The following is a 15386-nucleotide window of genomic DNA, read 5'->3' on the forward strand; positions in this document are numbered from 1 at the left end:
CTGCAGGCGCCGTGAGACTGGGGAGCGATATACTGCAGGCGCTGTGAGACTGGGGAGCGATATACTGCAGGCGCTGTGAGACTGGGGAGCGATATACTGCAGGCGCTGTGAGACTGGGGAGCGATATACTGCAGGCGCTGTAAGACTGGGGAGCGATACACTGCTGGCGCTGTGAGACTAGGGAGCGATATACTGCAGGCACTGAGAGACTGGGGAGCGATATACTGCAGGCACTGAGAGACTGGGGAGCGATATACTGCAGGCGCTGAGAGACTGGGGAGCGACATGCTGCAGGCGCTGTGAGACTGGGGAGAGATATACTGCAGGCGCTGTGAGACTTGGGAGCGATATACTGCATGCGCTGTGAGACTGGGGAGCGATATACTGCAGGCACTGTGAGACTGGGGAGCGATATACTGCAGGCACTGTGAGACTGGGGAGCGATATACTGCAGGCGCTGTGAGACTGGGGAGCGATATACTGCAGGCGCTGAGAGACTGGGGAGCGATATACTGCAGGCGCTGAGAGACTGGGGAGCGATATGCTGCAGGCGCTGTGAGACTGGGGAGAGATATACTGCAGGCGCTGTGAGACTGGGGAGCGATGTACTGCAGGCGCTGTGAGACTGGGGAGCGATATACTGCAGGCACTGAGAGACTAGGGAGCGATATACTGCAGGCGCTGAGAGACTGGGGAGCGATATGCTGCAGGCGCTGTGAGACTTGGGAGAGATATACTGCAGGCGCTGTGAGACTGAGGAGCGATATACTGCAGGCGCTGTGAGACTGGGGAGCGATATACTGCAGGCACTGTGAGACTGGGGAGCGATATACTGCAGGCGCTGTGAGACTGGGGAGAGATATACTGCAGGCGCTGTGAGACTGGGGAGCGATATACTGCAGGCGCTGTGAGACTGGGGAGCGATATACTGCAGGCGCTGTGAGACTGGGGAGCGATATACTGCAGGCGCTGTGAGACTAGGGAGCGATATACTGCAGGCGCTGAGAGACTGGGGAGCGATATACTGCAGGCGCTGTGAGACTAGGGAGCGATATACTGCAGGCGCTGAGAGACTGGGGAGCGATATACTGCAGGCGCTGTGAGACTGGGGAGCGATATACTGCAGGCGCTGTGAGACTACGGAGCGATATACTGCAGGCGCCGTGAGACTGGGGTGCGATATACTGCAGGCGCTGTGAGACTGGGGAGCGATGTACTGCAGGCGCTGTGAGACTAGGGAGCGATATACTGCAGGCGCTGAGAAACTGGGGAGCGATATACTGCAGGCGCTGAGAGACTGGGGAGCGATATGCTGCAGGCACTGAGAGACTGGGGAGAGATATACTGCAGGCTCTATGAGACTAGGGAGCGATATACTGCAGGCGCTGTGAGACTGGGGAGCGATATACTGCAGGCTCTATAAGACTAGGGAGCAATATACTGCAGTCGCTGTGAGACTGGGGAGCGATATACTGCAGGCGCTGTGAGACTAGGGAGCGATATACTGCAGGCGCTGAGAGACTGTGGAGCGATATACTGCAGGCGCGGTGAGACTGGGGAGCGATATACTGCAGGCGCTGTGAGACTGGGGAGCGATATACTGCAGGCGCTGTGAGACTGGGGAGCGATATACTGCAGGCGCTGTGAGACTGGGGAGCGATATAGTGCAGGCGCTGTGAGACTGGGGAGCGATATACTGCAGGCTCTATGAGACTAGGGAGCGATATACTGCAGTCGCTGTGAGACTGGGGAGCGATATACTGCAGGCGCTGTGAGACTGGGGAGCGATATACTGCAGGCGCTGTGAGACTAGGGAGCGATATACTGCAGGCGCTGAGAGACTGTGGAGCGATATACTGCAGGCGCTGTGAGACTGGGGAGCGATATACTGCAGGCGCTGTGAGACTAGGGAGCGATATACTGCAGGCGCTGAGAGACTGTGGAGCGATATACTGCAGGCGCGGTGAGACTGGGGAGCGATATACTGCAGGCGCTGTGAGACTGGGGAGCGATATACTGCAGGCGCTGTGAGACTGGGGAGCGATATACTGCAGGCGCTGTGAGACTGGGGAGCGATATACTGCAGGCGCTGTGAGACTGGGGAGCGATATACTGCAGGCTCTATAAGACTGGGGAGCGATATACTGCAGTCGCTGTGAGACTGGGGAGCGATATACTGCAGGCGCTGTGAGACTAGGGAGCGATATACTGCAGGCGCTGAGAGACTGAGGAGCGATATACTGCAGGCGCGGTAAGACTGGGGAGCGATATACTGCAGGCGCTGTGAGACTGGGGAGCGATATACTGCAGGCGCTGTGAGACTGGGGAGCGATATACTGCAGGCGCTGTGAGACTGGGGAGCGATATACTGCAGACGCTGTGAGATTAGGGAGCGATATACTGCAGACGCTGAGAGACTGGGAAGCGATATACTGCAGACGCTGTGAGACTAGGGAGCGATATACTGCAGACGCTGAGAGACTGGGGAGCGATATACTGCGGGCGCTGTGAGACTGGGGAGCGATTTACTGCAGGCGCTGTGAGACTGGGGAGAGATATACTGCAGGCTCTATGAGACTAGGGAGCGATATACTGCAGGAGCTGTGAGACTGGGGAGCGATATACTACAGGCGCTGAGAGACTGGGGAGCGATATGCTGCAGACGCTGTGAGACTGGGGAGCGATATACTGCAGGCTCTATGAGACTAGGGAGCGATATACTGCAGGTACTGTGAGACTAGGGAGCGATATACTGCAGGCGCTGTGAGACTAGGGAGCGATATACTGCAGGCGCTGTGAGACTGGGGAGCGATATACTGCAGGCGCTGTGAGACTGGGGAGCGATATACTGCAGGCGCTGTGAGACTGGGGAGCGATATACTGCAGGCTCTATGAGACTAGGGAGCGATATACTGCAGTCGCTGTGAGACTGGGAAGCGATATACTGCAGGCGCTGTGAGACTAGGGAGCGATATACTGCAGGCGCTGAGAGGCTGGGGAGCGATATACTGCAGGTGTTGTGAGACTGGGGAGAGATATACTGCAGGCGCTGTGAGACTGGGGAGCGATATACTGCAGGCGCTGTGAGACTGGGGAGCGATATACTGCAGGCGCTGTGAGACTGGGGAGCGATATACTGCAGGCGCTGTGAGACTGGGGAGCGATATACTGCAGGCACTGTGAGACTGGGGAGCGATATACTGCAGGCGCTGTGAGACTGGGGAGCGATATACTGCAGGCGCTGTGAGACTGGGGAGTGATATACTGCAGGCGCTGTGAGACTGGGGAGCGATATACTGCAGGCGCTGTGAGACTGGGGAGCGATATACTGCAGGCGCTGTGAGACTAGGGAGCGATACACTGCAGGCACTGAGAGACTGGGGAGCGATATACTGCAGGCGCTGAGAGACTGGGGAGCGATATGGTGCAGGCGCTGTGAGACTGGGGAGAGTTATACTGCAGGCTCTATGAGACTAGGGAGCGATATACTGCAGGCGCTGTGAGACTGGGGAGCGATAAACTGCAGTCGCTGTGAGACTGGGGAGCGATATACTGCAGGCGCTGTGAGACTAGGGAGCGATATACTGCAGGCGCTGAGAGACTGAGGAGCGATATACTGCAGGCGCGGTGAGACTGGTGAGCGATATACTGCAGGCGCGGTGAGACTGGTGAGCGATATACTGCAGGCGCTGAGAGACTGGGGAGCGATATGCTGCAGGCGCTGTGAGACTGGGGAGAGTTATACTGCAGGCTCTATGAGACTAGGGAGCGATATACTGCAGGCGCTGTGAGACTGGGGAGCGATATACTGCAGTCGCTGTGAGACTGGGGAGCGATATACTGCAGGCGCTGTGAGACTGGGGAGCGATATACTGCAGGCTCTATGAGACTAGGGAGCGATATACTGCAGTCGCTGTGAGACTGGGGAGCGATATACTGCAGGCGCTGTGAGACTGGGGAGCGATATACTGCAGGCGCTGTGAGACTAGGGAGCGATATACTGCAGGCGCTGAGAGACTGTGGAGCGATATACTGCAGGCGCGGTGAGACTGGGGAGCGATATACTGCAGGCGCTGTGAGACTAGGGAGCGATATACTGCAGGCGCTGAGAGACTGTGGAGCGATATACTGCAGGCGCGGTGAGACTGGGGAGCGATATACTGCAGGCGCTGTGAGACTGGGGAGCGATATACTGCAGGCGCTGTGAGACTGGGGAGCGATATACTGCAGGCGCTGTGAGACTGGGGAGCGATATACTGCAGGCGCTGTGAGACTGGGGAGCGATATACTGCAGGCGCTGTGAGACTAGGGAGCGATATACTGCAGGCGCTGAGAGACTGAGGAGCGATATACTGCAGGCGCGGTAAGACTGGGGAGCGATATACTGCAGGCGCTGTGAGACTGGGGAGCGATATACTGCAGGCGCTGTGAGACTGGGGAGCGATATACTGCAGGCGCTGTGAGACTGGGGAGCGATATACTGCAGACGCTGTGAGATTAGGGAGCGATATACTGCAGACGCTGAGAGACTGGGGAGCGATATACTGCAGACGCTGTGAGACTAGGGAGCGATATACTGCAGACGCTGAGAGACTGGGGAGCGATATACTGCAGGCGCTGTGAGAATGGGGAGCGATATACTGCGGGCGCTGTGAGACTGGGGAGCGATATACTGCAGAGGCTGTGAGACTAGGGAGCGATATACTGCAGGAGCTGTGAGACTGGGGAGCGATATACTGCAGGCGCTGAGAGACTGGGGAGCGATATGCTGCAGACGCTGTGAGACTGGGGAGCGATATACTGCAGGCTCTATGAGAGAAGGGAGCGATATACTGCAGGTACTGTGAGACTAGGGAGCGATATACTGCAGGCGCTGTGAGACTAGGGAGCGATATACTGCAGGCGCTGTGAGACTGGGGAGCGATATACTGCAGGCGCTGTGAGACTGGGGAGCGATATACTGCAGGCGCTGTGAGACTGGGGAGCGATATACTGCAGGCTCTATGAGACTAGGGAGCGATATACTGCAGTCGCTGTGAGACTGGGGAGCGATATACTGCAGGCGCTGTGAGACTAGGGAGCGATATACTGCAGGCGCTGAGAGGCTGGGGAGCGATATACTGCAGGCGTTGTGAGACTGGGGAGAGATATACTGCAGGCGCTGTGAGACTGGGGAGCGATATACTGCAGGCGCTGTGAGACTGGGGAGCGATATACTGCAGGCGCTGTGAGACTGGGGAGCGATATACTGCAGGCACTGTGAGACTGGGGAGCGATATACTGCAGGCGCTGTGAGACTGGGGAGCGATATACTGCAGGCGCTGTGAGACTGGGGAGCGATATACTGCAGGCGCTGTGAGACTGGGGAGCGATATACTGCAGGCGCTGTGAGACTAGGGAGCGATACACTGCAGGCACTGAGAGACTGGGGAGCGATATACTGCAGGCGCTGAGAGACTGGGGAGCGATATGCTGCAGGCGCTGTGAGACTGGGGAGAGTTATACTGCAGGCTCTATGAGACTAGGGAGCGATATACTGCAGGCGCTGTGAGACTGGGGAGCGATATACTGCAGGCGCTGTGAGACTGGGGAGCGATATACTGCAGTCGCTGTGAGACTGGGGAACGATATACTGCAGGCGCTGTGAGACTAGGGAGCGATATACTGCAGGCGCTGAGAGACTGGGGAGCGATATACTGCAGGCACTGTGAGACTGAGGAGCGATATACTGCAGGCGCGGTGAGACTGGTGAGCGATATACTGCAGGCGCTGTGAGACTGGGGAGCGATATACTGCAGGCGCTGTGAGACTGGGGAGCGATATACTGCAGGCGCTGTGAGATTGGGGAGCGATATACTGCAGGCGCTGTGAGACTGGGAAGATATATACTGCAGGCGCAGTGAGACTGGGGAGCGATATACTGCAGGCGCTGTGAGACTGGGGAGCGATATACTGCAGGCGCTGTGAGACTGGGGAGCGATATACTGCAGGCGCAGTGAGACTGGGGAGCGATATACTGCAGGCACTGTGAGACTGGGGAGCAATATACTGCAGGCGCTGTGAGACTGGGGAGCGATATACTGCAGAGGCTGTGAGACTGGGGAGCGATATACTGCAGGCGCTGTGAGACTGGGGAGCGATATACTGCAGAGGCTGTGAGACTGGGGAGCGATATACTGCAGGCGCTGTGAGACTGGGGAGCGATATACTGCAGGCGCTGTGAGACTGGGGAGCGATATACTGCAGGCGCTGTGAGACTGGGGAGCGATATACTGCAGGCGCTGTGAGACTGGGGAGAGATATACTGCAGGCGCTGTGAGACTGGGGAGCGATATACTGCAGGCGCTGTGAGACTGGGGAGCGATATACTGCAGGCGCTGTGAGACTGGGGAGAGATATACTGCAGGCGCTGTGAGACTGGGGAGCGATATACTGCAGGCGCTGTGAGACTGGGGAGCGATATACTGCAGGCACTGTGACACTGGGGAGCGATATACTGCAGGCGCCGTGAGACTGGGGGGCGATATACTGCAGGCGCCGTGAGACTGGGGAGCGATATACTGCAGGCGCTGTGAGACTGGGGAGCGATATACTGCAGGCGCTGTGAGACTGGGGAGAGATATACTGCAGGCGCTGTGAGACTGGGGAGAGATATACTGCAGGCGCTGTGAGACTGGGGAGAGATATACTGCAGGCGCTGTGAGACTAGGGAGCGATATACTGCAGGCGCTGTGACACTGGGGAGCGATATACTGCAGGCGCGGTGAGACTGGGGAGCGATATACTGCAGGCTCTATGAGACTGGGGAGCGATATACTGCAGGCGCTGTGAGACTGGGGAGAGATATACTGCAGGCGCTGTGAGACTGGGGAGAGATATACTGCAGGCGCCGTGAGACAGGGGAGTGATATACTGCAGGCGCCGTGAGACTGGGGGGGCGATATACTGCAGGCGCCGTGAGACTGGGGAGCGATATACTGCAGGCGCCGTGAGACTGGGGAGCGATATACTGCAGGCGCCGTGAGACTGGGGAGCGATATACTGCAGGCGCTGTGAGACTGGGGAGCGATATACTGTAGGCGCTGTGAGACTGGGGAGCGATATACTGCAGGCGCCGTGAGACTGGGGGGCGATATACTGCAGGCGCCGTGAGACTGGGGAGCGATATACTGCAGGCGCTGTGAGACTGGGGAGCGATATACTGCAGGCGTTGTGACAATGGGGAGCGATATACTGCAGGTGCTGAGAGACTGGGGAGCGATATACTGCAGGCGCTGTGAGACTGGGGAGAGATATACTGCAGGCGCTGTGAGACTGGGGAGAGATATACTGCAGGCACTGTGAGACTGGGGAGCGATATACTGCAGGCGCTGTGAGACTGGGGAGAGATATACTGCAGGCGCTGTGAAACTGGGGAGAGATATACTGCAGGCGCTGTGAGACTGGGGAGCGATATACTGCAGGCGCTGCAAGACTGGGGAGCGATATACTGCAGGCACTGTGAGACTGGGGAGCGATATACTGCAGGCGCTGTGAGACTGGGGAGAGATATACTGCAGGCGCTGTGAGACTGGGGAGCGATATACTGCAGGCGCTGTGAGACTGGGGAGCGATATACTGCAGGCGCTGTGAGACTGGGGAGAGATATACTGCAGGCGCTGTGAGACTGGGGAGCGATATACTGCAGGCGCTGAGAGACTGGGGAGCGATATACTGCAGGCGCTGTGAGACTAGGGAGCAATATACTGCAGGCGCTGTGAGACTGGGGAGCGATATACTGCAGGCACTGTGAGACTGGGGAGCGATATACTGTAGGCGCTGAGAGACTGGGGAGCGATATACTGCAGGCGCTGTGAGACTGGGGAGAGATATACTGCAGGCGCTGTGAGACTGGGGAGCGATATACTGCAGGCAATGTGAGACTGGGGAGCGATATACTGCAGGCGCTGTGAGACTGGGGAGAGATATACTGCAGGCGCTGTGAGACTGGGGAGCGATATACTGCAGGCGCTGAGAGACTGGGGAGCGATATACTGCAGGCGCTGTGAGACTAGGGAGCAATATATTGCAGGCGCTGTGAGACTGGGGAGCGATATACTGCAGGCACTGTGAGACTGGGGAGCGATATACTGTAGGCGCTGAGAGACTGGGGAGCGATATACTGCAGGCGCTGTGAGACTGGGGAGAGATATACTGCAGGCGCTGTGAGACTGGGGAGCGATATACTGCAGGCAATGTGAGACTGGGGAGCGATATACTGCAGGCGCTGTGAGACTAGGGAGCGATATACTGCAGGCGCTGAGAGACTGGGGAGTGATATACTGCAGGCGCTGTGAGACTAGGGAGCGATATACTGCAGGCGCTGAGAGACTGGGGAGCGATATACTGCAGGCGCTGTGAGACTAGGGAGCGATATACTGCAGGCGCTGAGAGACTGGGGAGCGATATACTGCAGGCGCTGTGAGACTAGGGAGCAATATACTGCAGGCGCTGTGAGACTGGGGAGCGATATACTGCAGGCACTGTGAGACTGGGGAGCGATATACTGCAGGCGCTGAGAGACTGGGGAGCGATATACTGCAGGCGCTGTGAGACTGGGGAGAGATATACTGCAGGCGCTGTGAGACTGGGGAGCGATATACTGCAGGCACTGTGAGACTGGTGAGCAATATACTGCAGGCGCTGTGAGACTAGGGAGCGATATACTGCAGGCACTGTGAGACTGAGGAGCGATATACTGCAGGCACTGTGAGACTGGGGAGCGATATGCTGCAGGAGCTGAGAGACTGGGGAGCGATATACTGCAGGCGCTGTGAGACTGGGGAGCGATATACTGCTGGCGCTGTGAGACTGGGGAGTGATATACTGCAGGCGCTGTGAGACTGGGGAGCGATATACTGCAGGCGCTGTGAGACTGGGGAGCGATATACTGCAGGCGCTGTGAGACTGGGGAGCGATATACTGCAGGCGCTGTGAGACTGGGGAGCGATATATATGGGAATAGTAACCTGTGCCGAGCGCAGCACATGTAACGCGGAGATAGGTATGTGACGGACAGCAGAACAAACAGATCAGACAGCACAGGTCACATTTATCATGGGGTACAGACAGCACTCTCCCTGGCAGAACACACGGCGATCATGGGGTACAGACAGCACTCTCCCTGGCAGGTGACACGGTGATCATGGCGTACAGACAGCACTCTCCCTGGCAGGCTACACGGCGATCATGGGGTACAGACAGCACTCTCCCTGGCAGGCCACACGGCGATCATGGGGTACAGACAGCACTCTCCCTGGCAGGTGACACGGTGATCATGGGGTACAGACAGCACTCTCCCTGGCAGGTGACACAGTGATTATGGGGTACAGACAGCACTCTCCCTGGCAGAGCACACGGTGATCATGGGGTACAGACAGCACTCTCCCTGGCAGGCTACACGGCGATCATGGGGTACAGACAGCACTCTCCCTGGCAGGCCACACGGCGATCATGGGGTACAGACAGTACTCTCCCTGGCAGGTGACACAGCGATCATGGGGTACAGACAGCACTCTCCCTGGCAGGTGACACAGCGATTATGGGGTACAGACAGCACTCTCCCTGGCAGAGCACACGGTGATCATGGGGTACAGACAGCACTCTCCCTGGCAGGTGACACGGTGATCATGGGGTACAGACAGCACTCTCCCTGGCAGGTGACACGGTGATCATGGGGTACAGACAGCACTCTCCCTGGCAGAACACACGGTGATCATGGGGTACAGACAGCACTCTCCCTGGCAGAACACACGGTGATCATGGGGTACAGACAGCACTCTCCCTGGCAGAACACACGGCGATCATGGGGTACAGACAGCACTCTCCCTGGCAGAACACACGGTGATCATGGGGTACAGACAGCACTCTCCCTGGCAGGTGACACAGTGATCATGGGGTACAGAGAGCACTCTCCCTGGCAGGTGACACAGCGATTATGGGGTACAGAGAGCACTCTCCCTGGCAGGCACACGGTGATCATGGGGTACAGACAGCACTCTCCCTGGCAGAACACACGGCGATCATGGGGTACAGACAGCACTCTCCCTGGCAGGTGACACGGCGATCATGGGATACAGACAGCACTCTCCCTGGCAGGCACACGGTGATCATGGGGTACAGACAGCACTCTCCCTGGCAGAACACACGGTGATCATGGGGTACAGACAGCACTCTCCCTGGCAGGTGACACGGCGATCATGGGGTACAGACAGCACTCTCCCTGGCAAGTGACACGGCGATCATGGGGTACAGACAGCAATCTCCCTGGCAGGTGACACGGCGATCATGGGGTACAGACAGCACTCTCCCTGGCAGGCACACGGTGAACATGGGGTACAGACAGCACTCTCCCTGGCAGGCTACACGGCGATCATGGGGTACAGAGAGCACTCTCCCTGGCAGGTGACACGGCGATCATGGGGTACAGACAGCACTCTCCCTGGCAGGCACACAGCGATCATGGGGTACAGACAGCACTCTCCCTGGCAGAACACACGGCGATCATGGGGTACAGACAGCACTCTCCCTGGCAGGCCACACGGCGATCATGAGGTACAGACAGCACTCTCCCTGGCAGGCCACACGGCGATCATGGGGTACAGACAGCACTCTCCCTGGCAGGCCACACGGCGATCATGGGGTACAGACAGCACTCTCCCTGGCAGGCACACAGCGATCATGGGGTACAGACAGCACTCTCCCTGGCAGGCCACACTGCGATCATGGGGTACAGACAGCACTCTCCCTGGCAGAACACACGGCGATCATGGGGTACAGACAGCACTCTCCCTGGCAGAACACACGGCGATCATGGGGTACAGACAGCACTCTCCCTGGCAGGCACACAGCGATCATGGGGTACAGACAGCACTCTCCCTGGCAGAACACACGGCGATCATGGGGTACAGACAGCACTCTCCCTGGCAGAACACACGGCGATCATGGGGTACAGACAGCACTCTCCCTGGCAGGCACACGGTGAACATGGGGTACAGACAGCACTCTCCCTGGCAGGCTACACGGCGATCATGGGGTACAGAGAGCACTCTCCCTGGCAGGTGACACGGCGATCATGGGGTACAGACAGCACTCTCCCTGGCAGGCACACAGCGATCATGGGGTACAGACAGCACTCTCCCTGGCAGAACACACGGCGATCATGGGGTACAGACAGCACTCTCCCTGGCAGGCCACACGGCGATCATGGGGTACAGACAGCACTCTCCCTGGCAGAACACACAGCGATCATGGGGTACAGACAGCACTCTCCCTGGCAGGCACACAGCGATCATGGGGTACGGACAGCACTCTCCCTGGCAGAACACACGGCGATCATGGGGTACAGACAGCACTCTCCCTGGCAGGCCACACGGCGATCATGGGGTACAGACAGCACTCTCCCTGGCAGAACACACAGCGATCATGGGGTACAGACAGCACTCTCCCTGGCAGGCACACAGCGATCATGGGGTACAGACAGCACTCTCCCTGGCAGGCACACAGCGATCATGGGGTACAGACAGCACTCTCCCTGGCAGAACACACGGCGATCATGGGGTACAGACAGCACTCTCCCTGGCAGGCCACACGGCGATCATGGGGTACAGACAGCACTCTCCCTGGCAGGCACAGTGATCATGGGGTACAGACAGCAGTACTGTGTGCGGCACGATGTGCGGGGGGGAGCCAGGCGTATAATCACAGATAACATGGGATAAGACACAACTTACTTTTATTGAACTCTTCCAACCTTCTGACGGCCTCATCGCGCTGCTGCCTGACCTTGTCGTACTATCAGGAAAAAGAGAAAAACACAATAAGCGACATGGATTAGGCTGGGGTCCGGGGCAGTAATGTTATTGGGGCAGGTATCTGGTGCAGGTATTGTAATGCGGCACATAGATGGGACTGTGGTCCGGGGCAGTAATGTCATTGGGGCAGGTATCTGGTGCAGGTACTGTAATGCGGCACATGGATGGGTCTGGGGTCCGGGGCAGTAATGTTATTGGGGCAGGTATCTGGTGCAGGTATTGTAATGCGGCACATAGATGGGACTGTGGTCCGGGGCAGTAATGTTATTGGGGCAGGTATCTGGTGCAGGTATTGTAATGCGGCACATAGATGGGACTGTGGTCCGGGGCAGTAATGTTATTGGGGCAGGTATCTGGTGCAGGTATTGTAATGCGGCACATGGATGGGGCTGGGGTCAGGGACAGTAATGTTATTGGGGCAGGTTTCTGGTGCAGGTATTGTAATGCGGCACATGGATGGGGCTGGGGTCAGGGGTAGTGATGTTATTGGGGCAGTGATGTTATTGGGGCAGGTAATGTAATGCGGCACATGGATGGGGCTGGGGTCAGGGACAGTGATGTTATTGGGGCAGATATCTGGTGTAGGTACTGTAATGCGGCACATGAATGGGCTGGGGTCAGGGACAGTGATGTTATTGGGGCAGGTATCTGGTGCAGGTACTGTAATGCGGCACATGGATGGGGCTGGAGTCAGGGACAGTGATGTTATTGGGGCAGGTATCTGGTGCAGGTACTATAATGCGGCACATGGATGGGGCTGGGGTCAGGGACAGTGATGTTATTGGGGCAGGTATCTGGTGCAGGTAATGTAATGCGGCACATGGATGGGTCTGTGGTCCGGGGCAGTAATGTTATTGGGGCAGGTATCTGGTGCAGGTAATGTAATGCGGCACATGGATGGGGCTTTGGTCTGGGGCAGTCATGTTATTGGGGCAGGTATCTGGTGCAGGTAATGTAATGCGGTACATGGATGAGGCTGGGGGACGGGGCAGTGATGTTATTGGGGCAGGTACTGTAATGCGGCATATGGATGGGGCTTGGGTCAGGGACAGTAATGTTATTGGGGCAGGTATCTGGTGCAGGTAATGTAATGCGGCACAAGGATGGGGCTGGGGTCAGGGACAGTGATGTTATTGGGGCAGGTATCTGGTGCAGGTACTGTAATGCGGCACATTGATGGGGCTGGGGGCTGGGCAGTAATGTTATTGGGGCAGGTATCTGGTGCAAATATTGTAATGCGGCACATGGATGGGGCTGGGGTCCGGGACAGTAATGTTATTGGGGCAGGTATCTGGTGCAGGTAATATAATGCGGCACATGGATGGGGCTGGGGCAGTAATGTTATTGGGGCAGGTATCTGGTGCAGGTATTGTAATGCGGCACATGGATGGGGCTGTGGTCCGGGGCAGTGATGTTATTGGAGCAGGTATCTGGTGCAGGTAATGTAATGCGGCACATGGATGGGTCTGGGGTCCGGGGCAGTGATGTTATTGGGGCAGGTATCTAGTGCAGGTATTGTAATGCGGCACATGGATGGGGCTGGGGTGTGGGGCAGTAATGTTATTGGGGCAGGTATCTGGTGCAGGTAATGTAATGCGGCACATGGATGGGTCTGGGGTCCGGGGCAGTGATGTTATTGGGGCAGGTATCTAGTGCAGGTATTGTAATGCGGCACATGGATGGGTCTGGGGTCCGGGGCAGTAATGTTATTGGGGCAGGTATCTGGTGCAAATATTGTAATGCGGCACATGGATGGGGCTGGGGTCCGGGGCAGTGATGTTATTGGAGCAGGTATCTGGTGCAGGTAATGTAATGCGGCACATGGATGGGACTGGGGTCCGGAGCAGTGATGATATTGGAGCAGGTATCTGGTGCAGGTAATGTAATGCGGCACATGGGTGGGGCTGGGGTCCGGGGCAGTGATGTTATTGGGGCAGGTATCTGGTGCAGGTAATGTAATGCGGCACATGGATGGGACTGGGGTCCGGAGCAGTGATGATATTGGAGCAGGTATCTGGTGCAGGTAATGTAATGCGGCACATGGATGGGTCTGGGGTCCGGGGCAGTGATGTTATTGGGGCAGGTATCTAGTGCAGGTATTGTAATGCGGCACATGGATGGGGCTGGGGTGTGGGGCAGTAATGTTATTGGGGCAGGTATCTGGTGCAGGTAATGTAATGCGGCACATGGATGGGTCTTGGTTCCGTGGCAGTGATGTTATTGGGGCAGGTATCTAGTGCAGGTATTGTAATGCGGCACATGGATGGGTCTGGGGTCCGGGGCAGTAATGTAATTGGGGCAGGTATCTTGTGCAAATATTGTAATGCGGCACATGGGTGGGGCTGGGGTCCGGGGCAGTGATGTTATTGGAGCAGGTAATGTAATGCGGCACATGGATGGGACTGGGGTCCGGGGCAGTGATGTTATTGGGGCAGGTAATGTAATGCGGCAGATGGATGGGGCCGGGGCAGTGATGTTATTGGGGCAGGTAATGTAATGCGGCAGATGGATGGGGCCGGGGCAGTGATGTTATTGGGGCAGGTAATGTAATGCGGCAGATGGATGGGGCCGGGGCAGTGATGTTATTGGGGCAGGTAATGTAATGCGGCAGATGGATGGGGCCGGGGCAGTGATTTTATTGGGGCAGTGATGTTATTGGGGCAGGTAATGTAATGCGGCAGATGGATGGGGCCGGGGCAGTGATGTTATTGGGGCAGGTAATGTAATGCGGCAGATGGATGGGGCCGGGGCAGTGATGTTATTGGGGCAGGTAATGTAATGCGGCAGATGGATGGGGCCGGGGCAGTGATGTTATTGGGGCAGGTAATGTACATCACTGCCAAGCCAGAACAGAGCAGAATGTGTCCCAGCATACGTCATGGTCAGAGACCACTACATCACTGCCGGGGGCCACAACAGAGCAGAACATGTCACACCACACGTCATGGTCAGAGACCGGAACATCACTGCCGGGGCCAGGACAAAGCAGAACGTGTCCCACCACACGTCATAGTCAGAGACCGGAACATTACTGCCGGGGCCAGAACAGAGCAGAACGTGTCCCAGCATACATCACGGTCAGAGACCACTACATCACTGCCGGGGGCCACAACAGAGCAGAACATGTCACACCACACATCATGGTTACAGACCGGAACATCACTGCCGGGGCAACAACAGAGCAGAACGTGTCCCACCACACGTCATGGTCAGAGACCGGAACATCACTGCAGGGGCCAAAACAGAGCAGAACGTGTCCCACCACATGTCATGGTCAGACACCGGAACATCACTGCCGGGGCCACAACAGAGCAGAACGTGTCCCACCACATGTCATGGTCAGAGACCGGAACATCACTGCCGGGGCCACAATAGAGCAGAACGTGTCCCACCACATGTCATGGTCAGAGACCGGAACATTACTGCCAGGGCAAGAACAGAGCAGAACGTGCCCCACATGTCATGGTCAGAGACCGGAACATCACTGCTGGGGCCACAACAGTGCAGAACGTGTTCCAGCACACGTCATGTCAG

The 15386-nt window shown here is 57.0% G+C and overlaps 1 protein-coding gene across 1 annotated transcript in view; it reads right to left on the bottom strand.

Annotated features, from left to right (window-relative positions):
* LOC134990135 (shootin-1-like) overlaps positions 1–14977 on the bottom strand; it is a gene marked incomplete at its 3' end in the record, with an annotated part of 145169 nt that extends 130192 nt beyond the window's left edge. The window contains exons 1-2 of the mRNA XM_063950650.1: positions 14885–14977; positions 11772–11832 (exon numbers count right to left, since the gene is read on the bottom strand). Coding sequence (XP_063806720.1) covers positions 11772–11832; positions 14885–14977 — 154 coding nt within the window. The remainder of the gene's footprint in view (positions 1–11771; positions 11833–14884) is intronic.
* Between the last annotated feature and the right edge of the window lie 409 nt (positions 14978–15386).

This window comes from Pseudophryne corroboree, unplaced genomic scaffold (assembly GCF_028390025.1).
Source record: "Pseudophryne corroboree isolate aPseCor3 unplaced genomic scaffold, aPseCor3.hap2 scaffold_1143, whole genome shotgun sequence".
NCBI classification, from domain to species: domain Eukaryota; kingdom Metazoa; phylum Chordata; class Amphibia; order Anura; family Myobatrachidae; genus Pseudophryne; species Pseudophryne corroboree.